At 35.1% G+C, this 22,341-nt stretch overlaps 1 protein-coding gene across 2 annotated transcripts in view; it reads right to left on the bottom strand.

Annotated features, from left to right (window-relative positions):
- CERT1 (ceramide transporter 1) overlaps positions 1-22,341 on the bottom strand; it is a 75,372-nt gene that overhangs the window by 12,970 nt on the left and 40,061 nt on the right. Inside the window, exons 4-11 of one of the 2 annotated variants that reach the window (XM_085214507.1) lie at positions 15,922-16,029; positions 14,990-15,128; positions 14,008-14,091; positions 8,136-8,293; positions 4,785-4,877; positions 3,385-3,471; positions 1,369-1,461; positions 731-808 (exon numbers count right to left, since the gene is read on the bottom strand). In XM_085214507.1, the coding sequence (XP_085070633.1) occupies positions 731-808; positions 1,369-1,461; positions 3,385-3,471; positions 4,785-4,877; positions 8,136-8,293; positions 14,008-14,091; positions 14,990-15,128; positions 15,922-16,029 (840 nt within the window). The remainder of the gene's footprint in view (positions 1-730; positions 809-1,368; positions 1,462-3,384; positions 3,472-4,784; positions 4,878-8,135; positions 8,294-14,007; positions 14,092-14,989; positions 15,129-15,921; positions 16,030-22,341) is intronic. The other variant, XM_085214508.1, reaches the window with a different exon arrangement.

Raw genomic sequence — 22,341 nt, 5'->3', positions numbered from 1 at the left:
AGCAGCATGAATGTCATGTTTGAACATCATTTTTTTGAGACTAGAGAGCAAAACACGATGTCACTTAGTTAACCCAACTTTAAACTATGTCCCCTTCAGAGCAAGCACCTGAAGTAATTTTGTACATTACTAGTGTATATCACTTTACATTTACGTATTCAGGAAGTCAGAGTTACCTTCTGAAGAATCAGTGAATATATTGAAAGCTTTCATTAAAAAACCATTCATATCCACAACCTTACTAACAACACATTTTATAACATTTCAGTAATAAATCTAGCTGTAGAGATCAAAACCAGTAAATATTAAAAATCAGTATTATCATCTTAACGTCACTACAAGTGACGACTATTAAAAAAAATTATATCTTTATTTTAAAAAGAAGAAAATTAATTTGAAGCAAAGACCATCTCCATCCTGCACAAAACAGGTGTTATTCTAAAGTCACAAAAATCAGAAATGCATGAAGTTCAAGTTGTATGCATTTTTATTAAAGCTACTGAAATCAATCCAACAGTTTCACAAGGGGTGGGCCTCTGCAGGAGTGATAAGCATGCAAGCAGAATGTAAAAAGACAACCATTTAGTCTACTAATAGAGAACTCCTTTGTTTGTCTCAATGTACTAGTTTAAAGCAAGCAATGATTCATGTAACAAAAATGCAGGTTCTAGAGAAGAAGATGAAATATAGCAAAGATATGTAACCCCCACTCTACACATAAATACAGTACCTGGGCGCTGAATCTGTGAACATCATCAGAGGCACTGACTAGATCAATGGAAGACATGGAGGAAGAGCGACTATAGGGCTACCAGAGACAGACAAAGAAAAAACCAAGTAATCAGAACAAAGGCACAACAGAGCGTTCAGTACCAACTTGCAAGCACAAGATAATGAAGAAAAGGAGAACAAAAGCACCATAAGCAGCAAGCACAGCAGCAAATGCTGATTTCATGCACCTATTATGTATTATGCTCCCAGTGTAGCCGTGAGAGGAGCACAGTGTTTCCAGTAACATTAAAATGAAAGTCCTGATCCAAATGAATTTTAAAAAAATTAACTAATTTGATCAATTCTGGTGAAGAAATCTTAAAAACTGAGGTTGATAGTTCATCTGTCTCCTTTACTACCACTGATAATCTTGAAAGAAGTCAAGAGTATTCTAAATGAACACTCAGAACAGTGTTTTTTGAGCCAAGAGAAAACAGTCTTCCTCCAATTCCAGCTGCTTTAACTGAATGTGAATAAACCATGAAAAGTTACTAGAAACACTTACAAAAAGAAAATCAATCTTGCCTATCCATACAAATTGTATATAAACATCATATATCAGCCAATATTCTGTGGAAATTGTGGGAAATATTTTACCTTTTGGACAAATCGGTGACTCCCCACAGCAGAATATGCATCTCCAGAAGGTAAGGACATTGGCCAGTGCAATCTGACCTTTTCACTTTGAGACTGCAACAAAATAGGCTTAATTATTGGTAGTTAGTTGCTACTAAATGTACTATTAAAGAGTGTGAGTCATCCTCAGTCTATGTAATGGCTACTGCATTAAAACAAGAACGAATACCATCCCTGACGGGCCTTCAGTTGGCATCCTGATGATCTTTTAGATGAATGAAATATTCATTAACTTCATCTATACTTCCAGATGTGTTTCTAGATTAAGGAAATTTAATTGGTACCAGTAACGCTGCTACATCAATATAGTCACTCAAAAAGATGTCAGAGGTGGGTATTGGTGATATGGCAGTAAAGGTTGATCCTTCCTGCCAATAGTCTGTTACCATTTTGTTGCTCTTCCACAGATGGCAGCAGAGGGACTGACAAGCAAAGGTGTGCCACTGAATTCCTCTACGAGGAAAAAACTGCACCCACTGACACATTTATTGATGCTTGCTGAATGTCTGTGGAGACCAAACAGTGGCTGTGAGCAGAGTGAGGTGGTGGGTGGTGCAGTGGCAACAGTGAAACTTGACATTTAAGACAAGCTATGTTCTAGACTGCCATGCAGAGCTGTCACATCACAAAATGAAGATCAGCTTGATCAGTTCATCTGTGCATTGCTAGATTATGATCAAGTAACTTTGCTTGGAGCTGAGTTATCACCTTCAATGTGTTGGTAATGCATGGAGGCAATGTTGGAATATTGCAAAGTTTGTACCCAGTGGGTCCCAATGCTCACAAGAACAGAAAGAACACTATATTCAAGTTTGTCAGGACCTACTGAAACAATATGAGGCTGAAAGTGGCAGTTTCCTGGATTGCATCACTACTAGTGACAAGATAAGTGTCCCTATCAGATGGAGTAAAAACAGCAGTTTGGGCAGTGGCAACACGTGAATTTCCCATGGAAAAAAAAGTTCAGGATGCAGCCCTCGGTGGGTAAAGTGATGTGCCCCATCTTTTGGGATAGAAAAGGAGAGATTCTTCTTTATTTGCTATTCAGACAAACCATCAGCTCTGCCTGCTACATTGCAACACTTACTAAGCTGAAGGTTCAAACTTCCAGAGTAAGGACAGAGGAAAAAAACACCTTTCTCTTGTAACACACTAACACCAGGCCCCATATATCAGTCTGAGGACAATGGAACACACTGCCCATCTTGGCTAGACTGTCCTACCACCGTAGTCTGTCTTTATGCTTTTTTGCTTCCATCTGTTCGGGCTGCTGAAAGACAGTCTGCACGGGCAACATTTCCCTGGAATTATACCATCACAACAGTTGTGAAACAGCAGGTCACCTCCACTGGCACAGATTTTTTTTTTTTTTTTTTTTTTTTTTTTTTTTTTTTACAAGAGCAGCATGCAGGCTGTTGTTCATCATTGGCAAAAACACATAGCTAATGGTGGTGACCATGCTGCAAAATAATGTTTTGTAGTTGAGAATTTGCTCTACCAAATAATGTTATTGTGCTCTTTGTATTTGTTATAGTTTCATTGGAAATAAATAGGAGGCATTACTTTCAAAGCAACCCTTACACTTAATGCATGTTATCCCTATTTGATCCTTGCTGCTGTTATTAGCAAAATAAACTTCAGGGCAGTAATGACGTTTTGACAAATACCTGCAGTGTTTGGTATTCCTATTTGCACATGTACTTGTTACAAATAAATTTTATGCAGAATTCTAAGATATGTAAGAATCAGAAAAGACAGATTCACTTAGGTTAACATTTGTGCTGTAGTCCACATAAGCTGTGAAATCAGCTTCTCAAAATTAGTGTTAAACAGTACTTAAAACAGTACTTGACTTTACAAATACCAAGAACTGAATTCTACTTTTAATTGTCAGGAGATACACCCAAGGAATGAGCATAGGTCACTGAAGCTTCCCATGAAGCGCCCATCATTAACACATTTTTCAAGCATCAGTACCTGTTCTTCCATTTTATCCTGTCTATCAAGAGCAGCTTCAACAGCATCAAAGAATTCTTCTTCATTAATCAGACTATTAGGGCCCTCCTAGAGTATAAGAAACAAGAACTAGTTTAAAACTTTGGAGACATGAGAGAGCTCCTTTTAAATTTAATTTTAGAAGTATATGTATGTACTACGAATGTAACTGATAGAATTAAATTCTTCCATATCCATAAAAAATTCCATATTTTTACCAATATTCTTAGACCACAATTCATGTGAAAACTGTGCTTGTTAAAGAAAGTTACTCCCTCTAACTGTAACATAGGAGGTAGTTATGTAAACAAGGTAAACAGGAAACTGAGGAATCGTCAACATACTTTGACATCAGATTTTAGCTTTAATTAATATACATTTCCTCTTTAAAAATGCTTACAAAGTGTCAGAAAAGTAAACATATTAACATAATTGCACAATTAGACTGCTTCTGAGTATTCCAGTGTTTCAGATAAAAATATAAGACAAAAAATACTGGGGATCATTTACTTAAGAATTCTTGGAAAGAATAACTTAACAAAAAGAAGCAGGTAGAACTGAGTACTGAAAACTCAAGATAAGACTTAAAATGGTAATTCAAGAAAACTAGGTTGCTGTTATTGTACTGTAAAATAAACAGATCTACCAAATCTCAAAAAACTAAAATGGATACCTGAGAGAAGCAGCAGTGTTCAAATGTCTATTAAGTATCCCATATTGTTACTATTTCTCAATTTTGATTTTTAAGCAGAAACAAGTATGTGATTAATGCCATAAAGTCAAGCTCTTAAAAAAAAAAAAAAAAAAACACACACAAACTGCACAATAGGTGCATTGGCTTGTATTACTTTTCAGAAGGTGGTTTAGACACTGTAGAATTTGAGTAAATATCTGAGGAGGAAGCTTCTGAAATACACAATTTAACAGCTGAAGCAGAATCTTAAATTCACTGCATTTATGATCACATTTGAAGTAACAGAGACAAGTTAAAAATTGATTTTAGTTTAACTTCAGATTCTAGGACTGCCTCTGCCTTTAGGGTTTCCGTACTTGTATTACATACCTATACAGTTGACCCATTAGAAAGGAAAAGTATAACTACTCCATATAAGCAGTATCAAATATATTTAAAAAAAATATATCAAAATTCACCAGAAATATCAGTAAATGAATTACTCTAGACACAAGAAGGACAAGATGAAGATTGAATTTCATTTAAAAAAATTAAGGATAGAAATTTGTCATCCAGTTTTCAAGTTGGAAAAACTGAGGTGGCATGTATACTCTCGCACAAGCCAATCCCCTTGATTTACACATACAATCATTTAATAAATAAGCTTTCAAACTCCTGGCTTTAAAAAAAATGTAAAGCAGAAATGCACCTCATAGTCTGGTCCTCCAAAGTGGGACTTTTTCTTCAGTTCTGTTAGAGCATTTTTATATGCTTCTTCTGTTCTTCTCCTTTTTTCTATCTCCTGCAAAATGACATGATCTTTTGATGCTGAAGGAATGAAATGGCTGATAACAATACATATGCCAATAAATAGAATGATCAGTATAGCTTTATTTTTTTGTTTGTTTGTTTTTTTACAAGACTTCCAGAGCCATCAATTTTCTCATTTTATTTGCATGCACACACTGTGTGCATTCATATATACTCAAACAAAACTTGGGAAGCTAAGTACCTTGAGGAACCCCTTCCCACAGAATCAAAGAATCATAGAATTGCTCAGGTTGTAAAAGACCTTGAAGATCATCGAGTCCAACCACAACAAAGAAGAGTGTGAGCAAAAGAACGTGTGTAGCAAAGAAAGTGTGAGCAAGTAAAGCTGAATAGGAAGGATGATTTAGTAACCAGGGACACAAACAAGACTGATGCGTTTCTTTTTTTCTTTCTTTTTTTTTTTTTTTTTTTTTAAATAAGTCGTGCAAGAAACTACTAGACCAGCAACCAAAAATTAAATATAACTATAAATGATTCATTGAGGGTCAGACCTGCTAAGTAACTGTTTGAACTGCTCAACACCGTTGCTCAGGCAGTGATGACAAAAGGATGAAGGGTAAAACTGTTGAAATGTGAACTCGCTGAATATAGTGAGATACTAATGAGTCACTGCATGTAAGTTTCTATCTGTAGTTAGTTGGCACAGGATCCAAGTGAGTCATTTCATGAATTCCAAGCAGAGACTAACAACTCAACATCATTCTCTCATAATAGGTGTATGACTGTATTAAAGCCACTAATTATATCTACATTACATATTTTGAATAAAGATGTAGTGATGCTGGAATCAGATTAAGCCTAGCATCTCCTCTGCAAATTTTCTCCTTTAAAGTATATGTGAAAATAGGCTGAACTTCATTATCTCACAATATTTACTTCTGTCTCAGAAGACATTCATCTGATGATAATGCAATGCTTTTATATCAGATCCATAGCTGTAGAAGACACTTCTACAAACTATATTGAGCCACTAAAGCAATGTAGTGAAAAGACAAAAAATTCTTGTGCAGATATAAAAACATTTCTATTAGAGAGGATGCAGGGGACTCTCTATGGGAGGAAGTCAGGGCTCATGTCAGACACTGCCAGGTCCAGACAACTCCAAAACAGACTCACTGCAGGACAGTTAAGCCTGCCAGCCATATAAGTGACACTTTTGAAAAAAACAACAAACACACACACACACAACACACACGCGCACACACACACACACACACACACACACACAGAAAAACCCCACAAAACAAAACAACAACAAACAAATTAAAAACCCCACACCGGGAGAGAGGAGGAGGGAACAAAAAGTAAGAAACAGCAGAGGGAATGTCAAGGCCAGAGGCTGCGGTGGTGCTTGATGGCAGAACACATATCCGTACTGCAGCCCGTAGAGGACCCCCACACACTGGAGCAGATAGATGTTAGCTTAATAAACTGTGGCTTACGGAAAGCCCACGCTGGTGCAGATCATTCCTGACAGAAACAGTGGCCCACAAATGACTCTAGTCCATATTTCCCATTATTCCCACACTACTCAGGGCCAACAAGCTTACCACAGCAAAGAACCTTTAAATCTCGAAGTTTTGAGAAGTCTTTCCTATTTAATTTCTGGAAAACCAAGTTCTGACAAGATCATGATCCTCTTTCAAATGTATTTACTCATGATATGTGAGGCAATCTGCATATGGCATACCAGTAACATGAGAACTAAAGGGAAATTCAGTTTTGTTAACCACTTGCAGCTAAAAAAGTGCTTTAAAATTAGTCTAGTGACTAATAACTGATCTAAACTATCTTCTATATGAACATACTATTCCATATTAAAATACACAAAACTTTGGACAAGAGAAATTCATTTCATCCGTGCTCTAAGAAAATTCTGATTAAGTCTGTCTGCTCATTCAAGAGAAAAAAGTTGCTGTCAAGGGACTACCAAGGAGATGTCAAGAAAACAGATCCAGTCTCTGGTACAAGGATGAAAAAAAAGAGAATAGATACTGAAATATTTCTGATTGGATATAGACAAAGACTTTCAGCATAGCATTGTAAGTTTCTCTGTAATGACAGGTGTACAGAACAGAAAGTTGTGCAGTCTCCATTTTTGAACACTTGAAACCAGACGTAATAAAGCCCTGACTACCCCAGTCTAATTTCAAACTCTCCTTGCTTTGGGCAGGAGATTGGACTAGAGATCTACCAAGGTCTCTTCCAATCTGAGTTATTCTGTGATTCCATTAATGAATTTCAAGTCTTGGATCAGATACAATTCCACCAACTACTTAGACGAATCAGAACCAAAAAGAGCATTGTCTGAAGTATCAAAACAGCTAGATAAGCCCAGACCTTTGACATACAGACAAAGGACAGCTAGAGACAGGTGCAACGACTAAAATGCAGATGTATTTTATCTGAATGCCTTTATTATTTGAATCATGTACCACTAAAATATATAAAGTACCACTATAATATATAAAGTAAGATTTGATATATGCCATATGTAAACATGCTAAATTAAAAAACAAGAAACAATGGTACAGAACACCAGGCAATAATGGCAGGCTGACAAGATTGTAGAAGACAAAGCCTGAAATACATCTCAGACATGCTTCCAACACATCTCATCTGAAGAAGAGATTGTGCATTTTGAGTTGCTATAGTGGTTGCACAGGATTAGTGCGAACTATTATTGTCATCAGAAAAACAGATAACACCACTAACCAAAAAAAATTAATCAACTAAATCATGTTTTCTATTTATCTCTTAAAAGTGAAATAAATGATGATCCCTTTAAAGAGACCTTTACAGTTAAACTTTTAAAGAATAGGTTGTTCTCAGTACTGTTACCATTTTACAATTAAGCATTTTGGATTTGCAGATCATTCTGGATACTGTGTGGATATTCATGTCTCCTTTAGAAGGCTGCAAGCAATAATGTATTATATTAATGCTGTCAGGTTCTCTTCGGATTTTAAAAAAATAATATAGAAATCCTAGTTGAACAAGGGCTGCAAAAAGGAAGTCTACGATGAATGCTACTGTATCAGCAACAGTCAAGATGAGGCTTTAACATTTTGTAGGACTAACAAATAATGAAAACACCTAAAATTAGTAACTGCTATACATAAAAATACAAATAATGCCTGAACTAAGAAGGTTAAAAACAGTTGTTGAAATTTCAAGCTGAATAAACTTCTTTTTTTTGTAAACCAAAGTGAAAGGAAAACAACCTTACCTTATCTACCCTTTTTTGCCAGCTTTCTTCACGCTTTACCATGAGTTCAATGCAGTGAGATAGCGTAGCAAGGATTCCTGCAGTAGTTGCCTTGAATGTTATAGCTTCTCCTTTAAAGTCTATGCCATTAATTCCTTTGGGTGTCACATGTGGAAATACTGAAAACAAACATAAACAGCTGCCTTTAATTCAAGTGAGCATCTTAAAAGTTTATATTACAATTGTTTGAATATACTGCCTAGAAAGTTGATTTCAAAACACAAATCAAAATGTGCTAATTATTTGCAGCTATCCACAGGGTAAGAAAAGAGATTCAAAAGGAAGAATGCATCCCTTCAGCTTCATCTTGCTATACTCTATTTCCAGTCAGCTTGTAATGCTGTATTACTCTGCGCTCTGCAAATCATGTAGGTGGAGGGAGTGGTAATACTTCGTAACAATAGCAGTTTGAGAGCTTGAAGTGAGGCCTAAGACAGAGAAACCTGAACATACCTAATTCAGTACTGAGAAAGGAAAAATTTAAAAATGCAATCAAAGCCAAAATGTCATATTGCTCTAAGCTGGCAATTATAGATTTTAAATCCAAAAAGTAAAAATGTATGATTTATATAAAAGTATGAAATGTGTGGAATTATCCAAGTATTGTGGGTTTTGCAATTCCAACTACTACTTCATGCTGTCAACCAAGCCATCTGTTGCTAAGGCTATTTAAATAACTTAAAATGCATGACAAAAAAATACCTATTATATGTCAAACTTACATATAGGTTGACAGAATAACATATCAAATACTACACATTAATGCTATAACGTATTAGCAAGCAGAAGTAAACCCCTGTTGAAGACTGAGCTCAGCAAGCTCAAGTACCTCCTGCTATGCCATGGTTAAAGCTAGTGACTTGTCAGCTGGGTAGTGCATTTTAAATTTTTCTTTGGTTTGTCACTGTGCCACTGTTATGGTTTAAAAAGCTGAAATAAATATTTATGTTACGTTTATCCAATAACTGCCTGCATGGGCAAAGCAAAACTTTCAAGAAGCTCTGTTCTTACAGGGAAGAGAAATGCAATTGCTGTCCTCTGATAGTAGAATACTTGGGGAACAGAAAGCAAACATCATATGGTCTTAAGCAGTGGTGTAAGCCTCCAGAGGCTTTATATGCTCTTCTTTCACAAGCAATCAAACTATTTTTATTTCAAATACATGATTACAGACCATACAGTTCTTCATACTCCCCAATAAGCACACATGGTATGGTAAAACACAGCTTATTTTTTTATTCCATATCAATGAAGAATACTCCCTAACAGATGAAGATGATATGGGGCTGGAAAAAAAAAAAAAAAGAAAAAAATTATGTTTCAGAAATAATAACAAGCAAACGAGATCTCCCTCCCTCTAACAGCTGCAGAGGGAACACGGAGGAGGCCGAGACTTAAAGCAGTATAAGCTGGTGAAGAGGCAATGCAGTGGATTCACTGTGAATAATGGAAACTAAACAACAGCTTCACATAAAAACTGCATTTTTCTTTGAGAACTGCAATACCACTAATTTGTCCTCTTGGTGTACAGCATGTTCACCTACAAGCTTACCAGCAGAGCTGCACTGCTTTATAGACCTGTTTTTTATTTCAGTACATAATACTGCTAGACATAATACTGCTGAAGAAACATCTACCAGCTGCAATGTAGAAAATTCATTTCACAGATCTCTGCTGCAGTTTGTTAGTGTAATGCAGCAACAAAGACTCATTTCTCAAAAAAAGTCAGCTTTCGTTGAATCTCATTACAACTCATTAACACTTGGATATGGTTTTGGATATCATGTATTTTCAGTCCTTATTCAGTGACTAGTCTCAAAGCAGCAGTGATATGTAAGCCGTTTGAAATTTCATTCAAAGTCAGCCATTTCACCCACTGTACAAAACACTGGACAAAAATGAACCTGCAAAGCTTATTCCTTTGAGGAGAGGATCACTCAAGAGATTCTTTATTGTGTACAGGGGTACTCCTCAGGAGACATTTTTCTTCCCAAAACGTGTCTGAAGAAGACCACAAGCCCCAGCTCAGAAACAGTTAAGGTTCAGAATATTAAGAATATTTGTCAGATTTTCTATCCGTAGAAGCCGAACATCTGATTTCTTCTCTACACTTCTTTTCTACATCAACTACAGGATCTAGTGTCTCAAGCTGAAATCTTCCATCGGGACATCTACAGGTTCAAGTTCAAGGATAATAGTAAAAGTTTTCTTATTGGAGCTGCTCTTCTAGCATTCTAATCAAGCTGTAGTCAACTGAAAAAAACTCTGCAATGATTTTTTGCCTACATTAAATTCAATTTCAAGATTTTGAGTCAAGTGATTCCTTTTTAATTATCCTATCTCTTAAGCATTTTGCTTTACTTCTGAATCATCTTCTCCTTCCTTTCATGATAATGATTTTTTTTTTTTTTTTTTAAATACCATGCTCTTTAGCTGTTCTGCACCTCTACTCTTTTAGGATCAATCAGCTTTTACATCTTGTTCCTCAGTTATGGTTTTCAACTCTTCCCCGGAAGTCTAAAACATAACCTGTTTGGTAAAATCCATTTTCCAGTGAAATGGAAGATTATTTTTAGAAGATATTAAGTACAAAAACAAAGTTACTTTTTCTCTTCCATTTTATGGCACTTCTGCAACTTATACCACTATACTATTTCTACCTAAAAAAGAAGCGGGTGGGAGTATTACTTATTAAGTGATACCTATTGTTGATCTCCTGTGGATGGCAGTAGGATTAATAGGATTAATTCTCCGCTAAGAATAACCTCATTATTTCAGCAATGCGGGTGAATACTCTTCTTGCATTTCAAGAACAAAAATTCACCACAAGTCCCACTGTATTTTATACGGGTTATTTCCTTCATCCTACATCTCCTATGTAGTTCTATCTTCTGTCTTTAAAGAGGTTCCCACAATAGGTTTCACCCACTCATTTAAATTAAGCTCAAATCCACTCATTTTCCCAAGCAGATAGATGGGAACACTTCTCAATCAAGACTCTCACATTCCTAGACTACAAGATTCCAAATGGTAAACACACATCAGTCAGGCACTCCGTTAGCGTCTCGATACAAATGACCATTGTTTCAGTTACCAGATTTTCCAACTGGAAAGTGAACAATAAATTTGAATACCTTCATTGCGCTCTAACTCTTCATTAAAGGTTCCTAGGAAACACAGAACAAAAAACTTCCCTATCCAAACACGGTATCTTCATTACCAGTATATGAATCTCTACAGTCATGCTAACTTTCTCCTCCCTACTCAGGCACGGTGTAGAGTGGAAATTTCAAACGACAATGAGAAAACAGTTCCTTAAACAAATTATAAATCTACTGGTTTGAGCACAAGATACTAGGATCCTGTGTGAAGACAGAAGTTGGACTTGATCCCTGTGGGGCTCTTTCAACCCGGGATATTCCAAGACAGCATGAACTTTTTAATGCGTTCACCCCTTATAAATCATATAGGTATTGAAAAAAAATAGAATGAAAATCGGTTGTTAACAGAATTGATGGAAAGTAAATGTAGCAGAAACAGGAATCATAAACACTGTAATTAGAAGTTCTGCAAAAAGCAAAAGGTTGCAGAAATAGTGACCTATAGTAAATGAGTTTATATATAAAGATATCCATCCGGGACACCCAACAATTTCTTAGCAGAGACATTCCTGAATACTTGATAAAGATTTTTTTTTTCCCAAGATGAACATAGATACATTACTTCAAATTCCTCTTAAGCAATGATAAAAATAATGGACATCACTTTCCTTTTAAAATTTGTAACATTATCTGATGTACCAAAAAAATATACTTTCCAAATGAAATTTTACATATTAGGTGTGCATATATGGGATATATATCAGAGTAATACAGATATGAAAAAATGTTCTAAAGGTAAATTAAGCTGAAACTCCTACACCATCCTACAAAAAGTTTGACAGATACCTCTTTCAAAATGAATCATGCCATGTAATTAAGTACTCAGTAATGTTTAAAAAAAAAAAAAACAACTTCTTATTTTTTCTGGAATTTGTTCTAGTGATTTAGAAGTCCTCAAAAATGTAGACTCTTTATATATGGTTGGTGAAACTGCTAGACTTGCTTACCGGTCAATATTGCTTATATTTACTGACAAGAAGCACAAAAGATTTATTCAGGAATTCGAAGTTATACTCTACTTAACCTCTGATGCCAGCATATAATTAATCCTTAGCAGGGAAAGCACTTTATATCACTGAAAAATCAGTTCATATTATTAATTCTGGAAGTATGTTTATAGTGCATTCCATTACCTCTATTTCTCATTCCTCATTACCTCTCTTTCTCATCCCTCATTACATTATGTTTTGGTGATATTCTAGAAAGAGCAACTGCATAGTGTCTGACTTGGATGGAGTTAACTTTCCCCACAGCAGCCCATACAGTAGTGTGCTCTCTGTCTGTAGCTAGAATGCATTGACAATGGCTGAGCAGTATGCAGGCTGCTTTTCCAGCCCCTCAAAGTCAGTACGCTGGGGTGGGCAAGAGGTGGAAAGGGGACACAACTGGGACAAATGGTCCAAACTGATGGTATGGAATATCCCCTCTGGTATGACATCATAATCAGAAATAAAGTTGAGAAAGAGGAAGGACCAGGGGAAGCTATCAGTATGAAAGCATCCCTCTTCCCAGGTAATGCTATGCGTATCAAGTCCTTGCTTCCAAAGGCATGGCTGACTATCCCATGCTTATAGGAAATAAGCAATTCCTCCTTTAGCTTCTGCAAGGCTTTTGCTTGTTTTATTTTTCCTTTCATTAAACTGCTCCTTAACTCAACCCATGAGCCTGCATTCATTATATTTAGTTCCTGTTATTTTGAGAAGGAGTGAAAGAGCAGTGTGATGGAGCTACTGGAGTTCACTAGTGTGAAAACATCAAAAATACTCAAATACAAAGAAAGCTGCAAGACATAGGAAGGACAGCTCATTATAAAGAAAACAGTAGACACAAAAAAGGCTTATTTTGCCTCCATATTTTCAATTCCTTTATGAAAGTGTTTAAGTTTAAAAAAAAAACAACACTTTTAAGTACTTTCTTTTAAAGACTCCACCTGTTTTGAAAGAGAGCTAGCATAATTTAAAAACTCTGTGAACCAAGATCTAGTAAATACCTAAACCATCAGCATCTAGTGAACAAACACTGAAGTAATTTCAGTCAAGAAACAAGAGAAAGTATACAAAGAAAGCAAAGAGTTTTTGAACATATATATAACTTCTGGCAGGCCAGCTGTATGAAGATTTTCCAAAAAGGAGGACCTGCACGAGTCTCGCATTTACTGCATGGACAGAAAGATAACTATAATTAGATCTTCTAAGCTAAGAATTAAAAAAAAATTATCAAGATTTTGTTCATCGTATCATTGAAAAATACAGTTAAAAAGTGGTGAAATTATGAGGAGTAACAACACTGACTTAGTCATAATGCAGCCACAATAGTTGAAAAAAACATACAAGTTGACAACGGTAACAAAAACAAGAATGATTATCTGCTACAACTCTCAGTTCCCAATATTTTAACGACACAGCTGTTCCAGCAGAATTTTGTAGAAGTGACTTTGAACACAATAGGAATTATCAGCTTCCATTAATAGCTGTGTGAATTAAATTAAGCTTAACTCATGACAAATCATGAAAAACATCTAACAAATGATAATTTTAAAATGAACAAGAATTTCCTGTAACAAACTTGAAATACCATTCCTATAGCTTTCCTCTCAGACAAAAGCATAAATATTAGTTATATAAGGCTTATCATACTATTCAAGTGAATTTTCAGTGTTTAGACGTACTTACACTTTTCTCTACTGCTGTTACTGTTATGCAAAAAATCCCCATCAGAACGCATTGTAGGGAAATCATCTTCATCATCTTCTACCACTGAATTAGGAAGAGAAAGATAATATGTTAGGGAAGAAAGAAAGCTGTTCTAATTCTTCAGTGCATAAGAGTAAACTAGGAGCACTCTCACAGCTAAGCAGCACAAGATATTTTTCCTATAATACAAACAAAAAGTCATGATCCTCTTGCCTTTTTTTTTTTTTTTTTTTAAATCCCCATCAGAACCACAACGTTACTATGAGGAATAATTATGAGATTTTTGGTCAGTGTCGAAAGGAAGGTTCTTTTATAACTGATTACACAAATGAACCACAATTCAGCTCCTCTATGCTAGCAAATCTGCAAAACAGTGGGATTGTTTGTATCTATCATTTTCTCACTAAAAAAAGTTTCAGGACTTTCTATAGTGAGAGATAACAAACCTAAGGATAAATAATAAATGCCCCAAAAAACATGTATGAATACAAAAACAAGCTGCACTCTGAGAAAAACTATTCAGATATACAGATATCCTCATCTGGGTCTACTATTGCAAGTGACACTCAAGTTGTACAGTATTCTACCCTCAGTCAATACGCTTCTGAAGAATACAATATGGTAACAGTTTTGCTTTTATGTAAGAACATACTGTTCCTATCAAACTAATACTCAAATGTTTTTTCCCAAATAATGGTAAGAAATGTAGTTGTAAATTAACTTGATTACATCTCATAAGGGTAAAAAAATATTGTTGTATAACATCAAGTGCTTAAAAGATGTTTTTTTTTTTTTTCCAATGAGCTTATCAGCTGCAGGTTAAGAGCAAATTTAAGCAGTTTTTAAAAGGAATCTGACTACTGCAGTGCAAATAGTTGAAATTATTTACACAATTACAAACATTCCTTACAGTATAGAAATTTAGATTTAAGGAGGTCAGTGTTTCCAGTAATAATTTTACCTTTATCCCTCTGGAGTTCATCTTTGGAAACTGCATCTGCACAAGCATCAAAATATTTCTGTAAAGTATCAACTTGTCTACACAAGATGTCTCTAAAGGTTTCCATTTCTGCAAGCTTCTCACGTAAGCTATGGCCCTTCTGAAAATACAAGAGAAAAATACTTCAAATGCTTCTAAATATTCAACAGTAGTTCAATGAAAAAAATGAATTTCTGCAGCCACAACAAACAAATCTTTCAGGTACACTGATGATCTTTCAGGTATCAACTGCTAAAAAGTACTGTCAGTGTTCAAAGAGCATGATTGTAAGAAACTATATGCAAGTGTTCCTCATTTTTTTTGCTGGTCTCAACTTTTCCTCTCTGTTGCACTTGCTACTTCAGAGCATCCTAAAAAGCTTACTAACAATAGCTTTGCTTAATCCCAAGTTTGCAACTATTTGCCTGAAAATAGTCAGCTCTAGTTTTCGTACTGATCCAGACACTTTTCTAGCATTGCTCCTCATCTGCTCCTACAAGAAGCCATGTTACTCAAATAAAAATGTTAAACATTTTAGACTCTAGAAACTAGAAAAGTCATTCGAAAATTGGTATTAATAATCAAACTTGTTAAATCACAGAACCAGCATATCCTTTAATTTAGAAGACCTTGTATGCTCAGGAGTACACTGGGAAAGGCTAAATTCTCCTAACAGGTTTGATTTCTCTTGCCATCAGAAGATACTGTAATTTAAAATAGACAACTGCTTAACGGCATGTGAAAGCTTTCTGTATAATATGTTCTTTATTACATACAGAATTACACAGTAAACCAAAAAGTTAGTACTCTTTCCTCTAGTTGTGTGAGCAAACCTTCACATAATATATCCTTTTCTCTCATTTGTTTAAGTATCTTTTTTACACATCCATACTAAGAAAACATTACTCACTAACCTTGAACGAAGAGGTGGATGTTGCAGAATATCCACTTGCTCCAGAAACAAGAGACACCATGGAGCCATGGCGGCGTAAACTTGATTCTGATCCGTAGCCGGATTCAGTCTAAAAAATACAAACCGCACAAAAAACAGAGTGAGGTTTTAAATATGAAAAGAAACCATAAAAGCAATTAACATCACTTCCTCTAAAATCTTGTTTCTTATGACTATGTATTAGAAGCTTAACTCAGATTGTGCCTGCAAGTTTAAGATGTTGATTTAATACCTGTGAAGTTAATACAAACCTATTTTTTGTTATCATAATGATGAGGAAAAACAGTAGCTACCCACAACCTGTTATGCATCCTCCGAAAGTACCAAAACCCATGTATCTAAGGGTACAAAAATTTGGAAACTTTTAATTACTTTGGTATCTGTGATCTCCAATAAGCAATCTTCACACAACATTCACAAAATGTACAGTACTCTACAGTTATGCAGAGTAAAGATGGTTCAGTATGAAGACAACCCACAGTCTCAGTAAACCTTTCCCACTACTGAAACAATGATTTTTTTTTTATTTTTAAAAGCAAAAAAAAATTAAATAAAAATAAAAAATAAAAAAATAAAAAAAATTAAAAAAATAAAAAAAATTAGCAGGGAACAGAAAAAAGCAGATAACTGCGAATCATTTTTCTTGTTCCAGACCTCCTCAGCAATATTCTTTGTATAAAACCCAAATTAATTGAAAAAGTATATGCACAAACAAAAGGCAGAAGACAGTAAGATTTAAATAGTTGAATATTACAGAAAACAAAGACTATATCTTGAATAAAAAAGCACGAAAACACAATAAAACCATTAAGTTTCATGAATTTCTTTACAGATAAAACTACAAGCGCAGATATTGAGGAACTGAAGGAAAAATGTTTCTCCATGCATTCATGTAAATAGTCAGAAAAACACGGAGAGAACGTATGAAAGAAACAAAGTGTTCAGATTAATATTTGAAATGCTGTTAATAGGTGCATTTGATCAAATACACAGTGACAACATTGTGAAGGATCTTTGACAGGAAAAAGAAATGCTGCAGCATGGAAATCCTGAAGGCGCAGGGAGATGGTGATACAGAATGAGTAACAAGGAACCACAGGCAGCAATACAGTTCTTAGCAGTTACTGGAAAAACTAGAAGCTGCTTTGGAAAGTGAGGTGAGTGTTGATAAACAAAGCAAATGAACTTACAGAGCTTTAAAAACAGGGAGTAATGAAAAAATGTTCAAAGCACAGCTTGAAACAGGAGTATTTGCACAATGTTTGAGTTACAAAGGAACAGAGGCAGAGAAACTCCATTTTGTCGAAATGAAGGTATGGCTGAAAAGTTGTTAACACAGTACTGAATGAACATGACTGAATGAGATTATTCAGAAAAAAACAAGAAGGATCCTATCTGACCTGTCTGAAGAATGAGGCTGAAAAAGAATTGAGGAAACAGAATAAACTTCTAAAAAAAACCTAGAATTAATTATCAAAAATGGAAAAGAAGTTGAAAAAAATGTATGTGACCAAGAAATACAAGTGTATTTAGAAATGACTAGTGTAGAAGTCCAGTCTGAAAGAAGGTTAAATGATTAATTTACACAACACTTACAACAACAACAAAAGAGGCATTTGTCAATTTGAAAGATTTTATATGGCATATCTTTAAGTTTGTTGCTTTAATTCACAAAAACTAGAGAAATATTATCATCTACTTGACATAGAAGTTTATGTTTAATGACAGCTTAGAGAGAAATGACAGAATGCAAGCAGCAGTTTCCTTAAGTCAAACTTTAAGGATGTATACATCATTTAGTCATTTTTTATGAACCACAAATTTAAAGCTATTTTACAGTAAGTGAGGTCCTAGGGAAATAGCTATAAAAGAACTAGAAGCTCCACTTTTCAGAATTGACCACTTGTTTCAGAGCACGTCTTTAAAGTATCTATTGGATATAGCAGAGCGTTTTTTTTTTTTCCCCCTTATTTAAAGATACCAGTTGAAGTAACAAGGGGCTTTGATAATACATTTGGGATAATGAACCACATTTTGAATTGCAATGCACTTAGTGTTACAGTACAAAACTTACAGCTTTGACTACTGGATTTTAAGTAACCAAATTCTAAAGCTTTGATCAGTTTTCTTAAAATATTCAAGTAAGAGATTGAGGCTTTTTTTTTTTTTTTTTTTTTTTTAAATGGACTTTGAGTCCTCCAAGGATGACAAGTGAAATCAAAGCAGATAAGATAATAAAAAATATTTGAAAGTACAATTACAATTAAGAGTTTTCAGCATACAATACTACTATTTCACCTCAGAAGTGTTTAAAAAGCATAAACTATAAATCATAAAATACTTTTGCTAACATTTCCTTTAAATGCAAATCTAAACAAAATTAAATGTTCCAGTGTCAACTTCACTGTTTACTTAATCATACACTCAAATAGTAAGAAGATTCTGAATGTGTTCTTACTTCTGCCAGTTTGACATAGGGTCTTGTTTAATTTCTATATAAGTCGTACAAGTTAGAAAGAAGGGAAAATGTTTCAATAGGATATGACTTCATGAACAGATTAATTTTAAAATGTAGTAAAAAATTTCCAATGTATTGCAGACAGTATTTTAATGATGAAGAGCAGACGTATTCTGAAAGGCACATGTATGCAAAAATGAGAGATTTAATTTTAATAAGTGAAATTTTATAACATCCGTACCTGAAGAATTAATCAAGATCCATTTTAATAATACTTCTATAGACCTTAGAAGATAAATCCCAGAAGTACAAAACCTTGTAACTTACACTGGCTTAAATTCTTTTCTTCTAACATTACCCTTATAGTTAATGTCCATTTGAATTAGTTCACAAAATAAAAGCTGAGTGGAAAAAAAACCTAACTCCAACCTGCCTAATTATTCAAGCTTGACTTTTTAAAAAAGGTATCTTCTCAGCAGTACATTTGAGCATCATCTGTGCTTATAATTAAGCAATTTATTTATTAGTGTATCAGTATTTAACACAAGACAGCAATCTACAAGCTTGCAAACCATGACAACTCAAAGCTGTTACACAAAAAAGCATTTAGATAGCTTTAGCTGTTTGCAACCAAGAAGAAAGCACACTGAACAGCACAACATGAATCTGAAGTCTCTGCATTTATAGATGGCACTCACAAAATTAAATGTTTTAATAACTGAAAGAGAAATCAAGACTAAGAATACTTATTCACAAGAAGAAAGAGAAAACGAGTATTGCTTTATCACTGATGCAGAAACAAGTCATCCAGCTCACAGCAGGCACATGCAAGCAGATTAAAACAAACAATGAAAGAATGCACCATGCAAAGCCCCACCATTCTACTACCGCAACATCTAATTGAGAGCAGGTCACTGCCGCATTTATGTCTTGCAAAGCAGAACATCATTAACTATTCACTGCAGAAATACACAATTACATTGAGAAGAGGAATCTTGACACAAGCTTCTTCTGTTCACACAATTTTTAATTTCCCAGAGTAAAAAATTGGAAAAATAGGTAGAGTCCATATGATAGTACTAACAGTCTCTGTTTGAAAACAAAAATAACTCAGAGAAATAGTATTGATTCATAGCATCAAACGCTACGGCAAAATTACCATGCTCAGTACACAGATGCAGTTCTTCGAAATTCCATGCATGCATCATAGATTTAGATGCACTAAAACTGGCATTTGTTAGTACAGCAACAGCTTCAGCTTTCTAAGATGCTGCACGAAATCCAGTAATCCTTTCGAAATGTTTTTTCATTATGACAGGCGAGAGGAAAGAGTCACATTAACCAGAGCTTCATGTGATTCTTTACCGGAGCAGGAGTTGCTATGAGCAACAAGGCAATGCATCAGAAGAGCTGCTTTCAGTAAAACTGTTAAGTATTCACAGAATCATATTGTAGATTTCCATTCTAGCTCACACTGATCCGCAGGTTAAGGGTTTCCTAAAGTGGGTCAGTAATCCTCTGGAATAAAACACAGACTCGCAGAAAAGCTCCTCCACTTAAAGATCAAATAAAGCAAATTATTGTCCTACATTTTCAAGAACTATTTTGATCATGCCTTTTTTAGTGCATGTGAACTGCTTCACTGTATGTTTGTCCACAAAGGCAGTTATTTTCAGCTACCATCATAAATTATTTAATATTTTACATAACGCAAGCAGCTCCTCCCTCTGAGACATAAGACTCAGCCTAGGAGTGATGAAACAGACATTAGGATATAGCAACCATAATCATGTTTTCAGCAGTATTTTTGAAAAAAATACCACTCAAACATTTAAAAGATAAAGCCATAGTAACTCAAAAAAAAAAAAAAAAAAAAAAGTCTGCAAGAAAACAAGAGAAATATGAAAGAGCTGGAAGATAATATGAAGTATTTGGCATGGACTAAGCAGAACAGGTCTTCTGTCAAACATGCATGATCCAAGGGTGATTTTCAGACTAACTGAATATTTCAGCACATACTTAAAGAAAGAAATGGTACTGCTAACATGACCCAAGGAAAGAGTGCAAAAGAACCGAAGGCACTTTGGGATGCATTTCTGTATACTGAAGTTAAAACAATGATTAACACACATCTATTTTATCAATTGTTTTACACGCTCTGGCAATGGAAATTTAAGGTACTGAAAGCCAGGTAGCTATTAATCAGCAGGAAGACAAAGACAGGAATGTCACAATCCAGGTCACAGCAACTTATAGCCCTCCTGAGCACAGTGCAGTAGACTATAAAGAAAGGTTAAAAAGCAGAAAATGTTCCAAAGTGAACTTCCTTCACAACTGCAAAAACAGGAAAAGAAACGTAGACTTTTTGCTCTTAACAGTGATAAAACCACAATTCTGCAGTAAATAAACATCTTAAATGACCAAGACCAATAGAAATTCTTAGTTGGAGAATATATAAAGCAAGGAAACTGATAAAAATAGACACTATAGCTATACTACAGCATTGAGATTATGGTAACCACTGTAACAGCTTGCTTAGTCTAACTAACAACATCTTTTGGGTCATCACTACTCAAACTCTGTTTCAGTAGTTCACTGTATGCTTTCTGTGAACAATGGGCATCTTTAGCAGCAGCAAAAGCTAGACTGATGTAAAGGTTAATAAATCCTGGAACCACAAACTATTGCAGATTTGAAAGTAAGGCTGACAAGAGGCAATCAAAGGCAAATAATTCGACTTCAACAAGTCTTTATCCATGTAGTTCACACCCCTGTTTAATTACATGGATGTGTAGTGTTTTTCCACGAGGTTTCTTAACTACTATTTTGCACTTGAAGACAATTCACTAAATATTATTTAGCAGCTTTAAAGGCCAGATTAATAGGGAGGGATGGGTGATCCAAGCAGATAAGAACAGGCAGGATGCAGAGGAGACAACATCATGGAGTCTACAGAGGGTGAGCAACAGAAAGCCTTTGAGATTTTGCTTTTCAGATCTAGGATCACTGAAGAAGAGCATGACCTTCCTGAGCAAAAGAGTCAAAGACCAAGCTGACAATAACTGCTTCCCCTTATTTCCTGACTTAGAAGTAAAACTAATGCATCTTGTACTGCGGGGCCACAAGTTTATACGAAGAAAGAGCAAGGATGACATTTGCCTCTCTTATGAAACTGGGCTGCCAGGAAATAGACAAGATTTGTAGAGCTAAACAAGAACCAGCCATTTCTGTTCTGCTATTAAATGCTGCCATAAAAAGCACTGATGCTCTGATTTAGGTTCCCAATATGCTGGAGAACATTTTTGGACTTGCTTTAAGGCTCTGAAAGGCAGCTTTCTCTCTGCCAAGTGGATGACACCTCTCCGTGCTATGCTGAGACATAGCTTGGAGTAACCTGGCCAATACTGGTAGGTGAGAACTCAACCACATAGTGTCATGACAGGATCTACAGACATCTCAAAAAGTCTTACAGAAATACTGAACAAACCTACAGATATGCTTAAAGCTCATCATGCTAATCAATAAGCAGATACGCTATTAAACACTTCTGGAAAAACACAAATATCATTTATTCTGTTATTCATCTACTTCAGCTGCCATTGCCACACACAGGAACAGATCTATTTTCCTTCTACTCTCTTTTCATTCACTTAAACATCAGAATAGAAATCTATTAAATGCTTGGCATACTCTAGAGCACGTAAAAAAGTAGCAGGTACTTGAAGAACTGGCAAAGACTGTAAACTCCAGATTAAGTCTAAAAGAGGATTCTAGAAAAATCAGTTCTACATCCAAAGAGGAACTATAACAACTATAGCTATAATTATAAACTATAGCTATAATAACATGTTCAGTTTAAATTGCAATTTTACCTGTGATTTGGGAAAATGTGGAAAAAATATTTTCAGAAGAGCTAGTTTTGCA

The sequence above is a fragment of the Meleagris gallopavo genome, chromosome Z, assembly GCF_905368555.1.
Source record: "Meleagris gallopavo chromosome Z, MGAL_WU_HG_1.1, whole genome shotgun sequence".
Taxonomy (NCBI): Eukaryota; Metazoa; Chordata; class Aves; order Galliformes; family Phasianidae; genus Meleagris; species Meleagris gallopavo.
The sequence above is the reverse complement of the archived record's forward strand: the minus strand, read 5'-3'. Positions and strand labels throughout refer to the sequence as shown.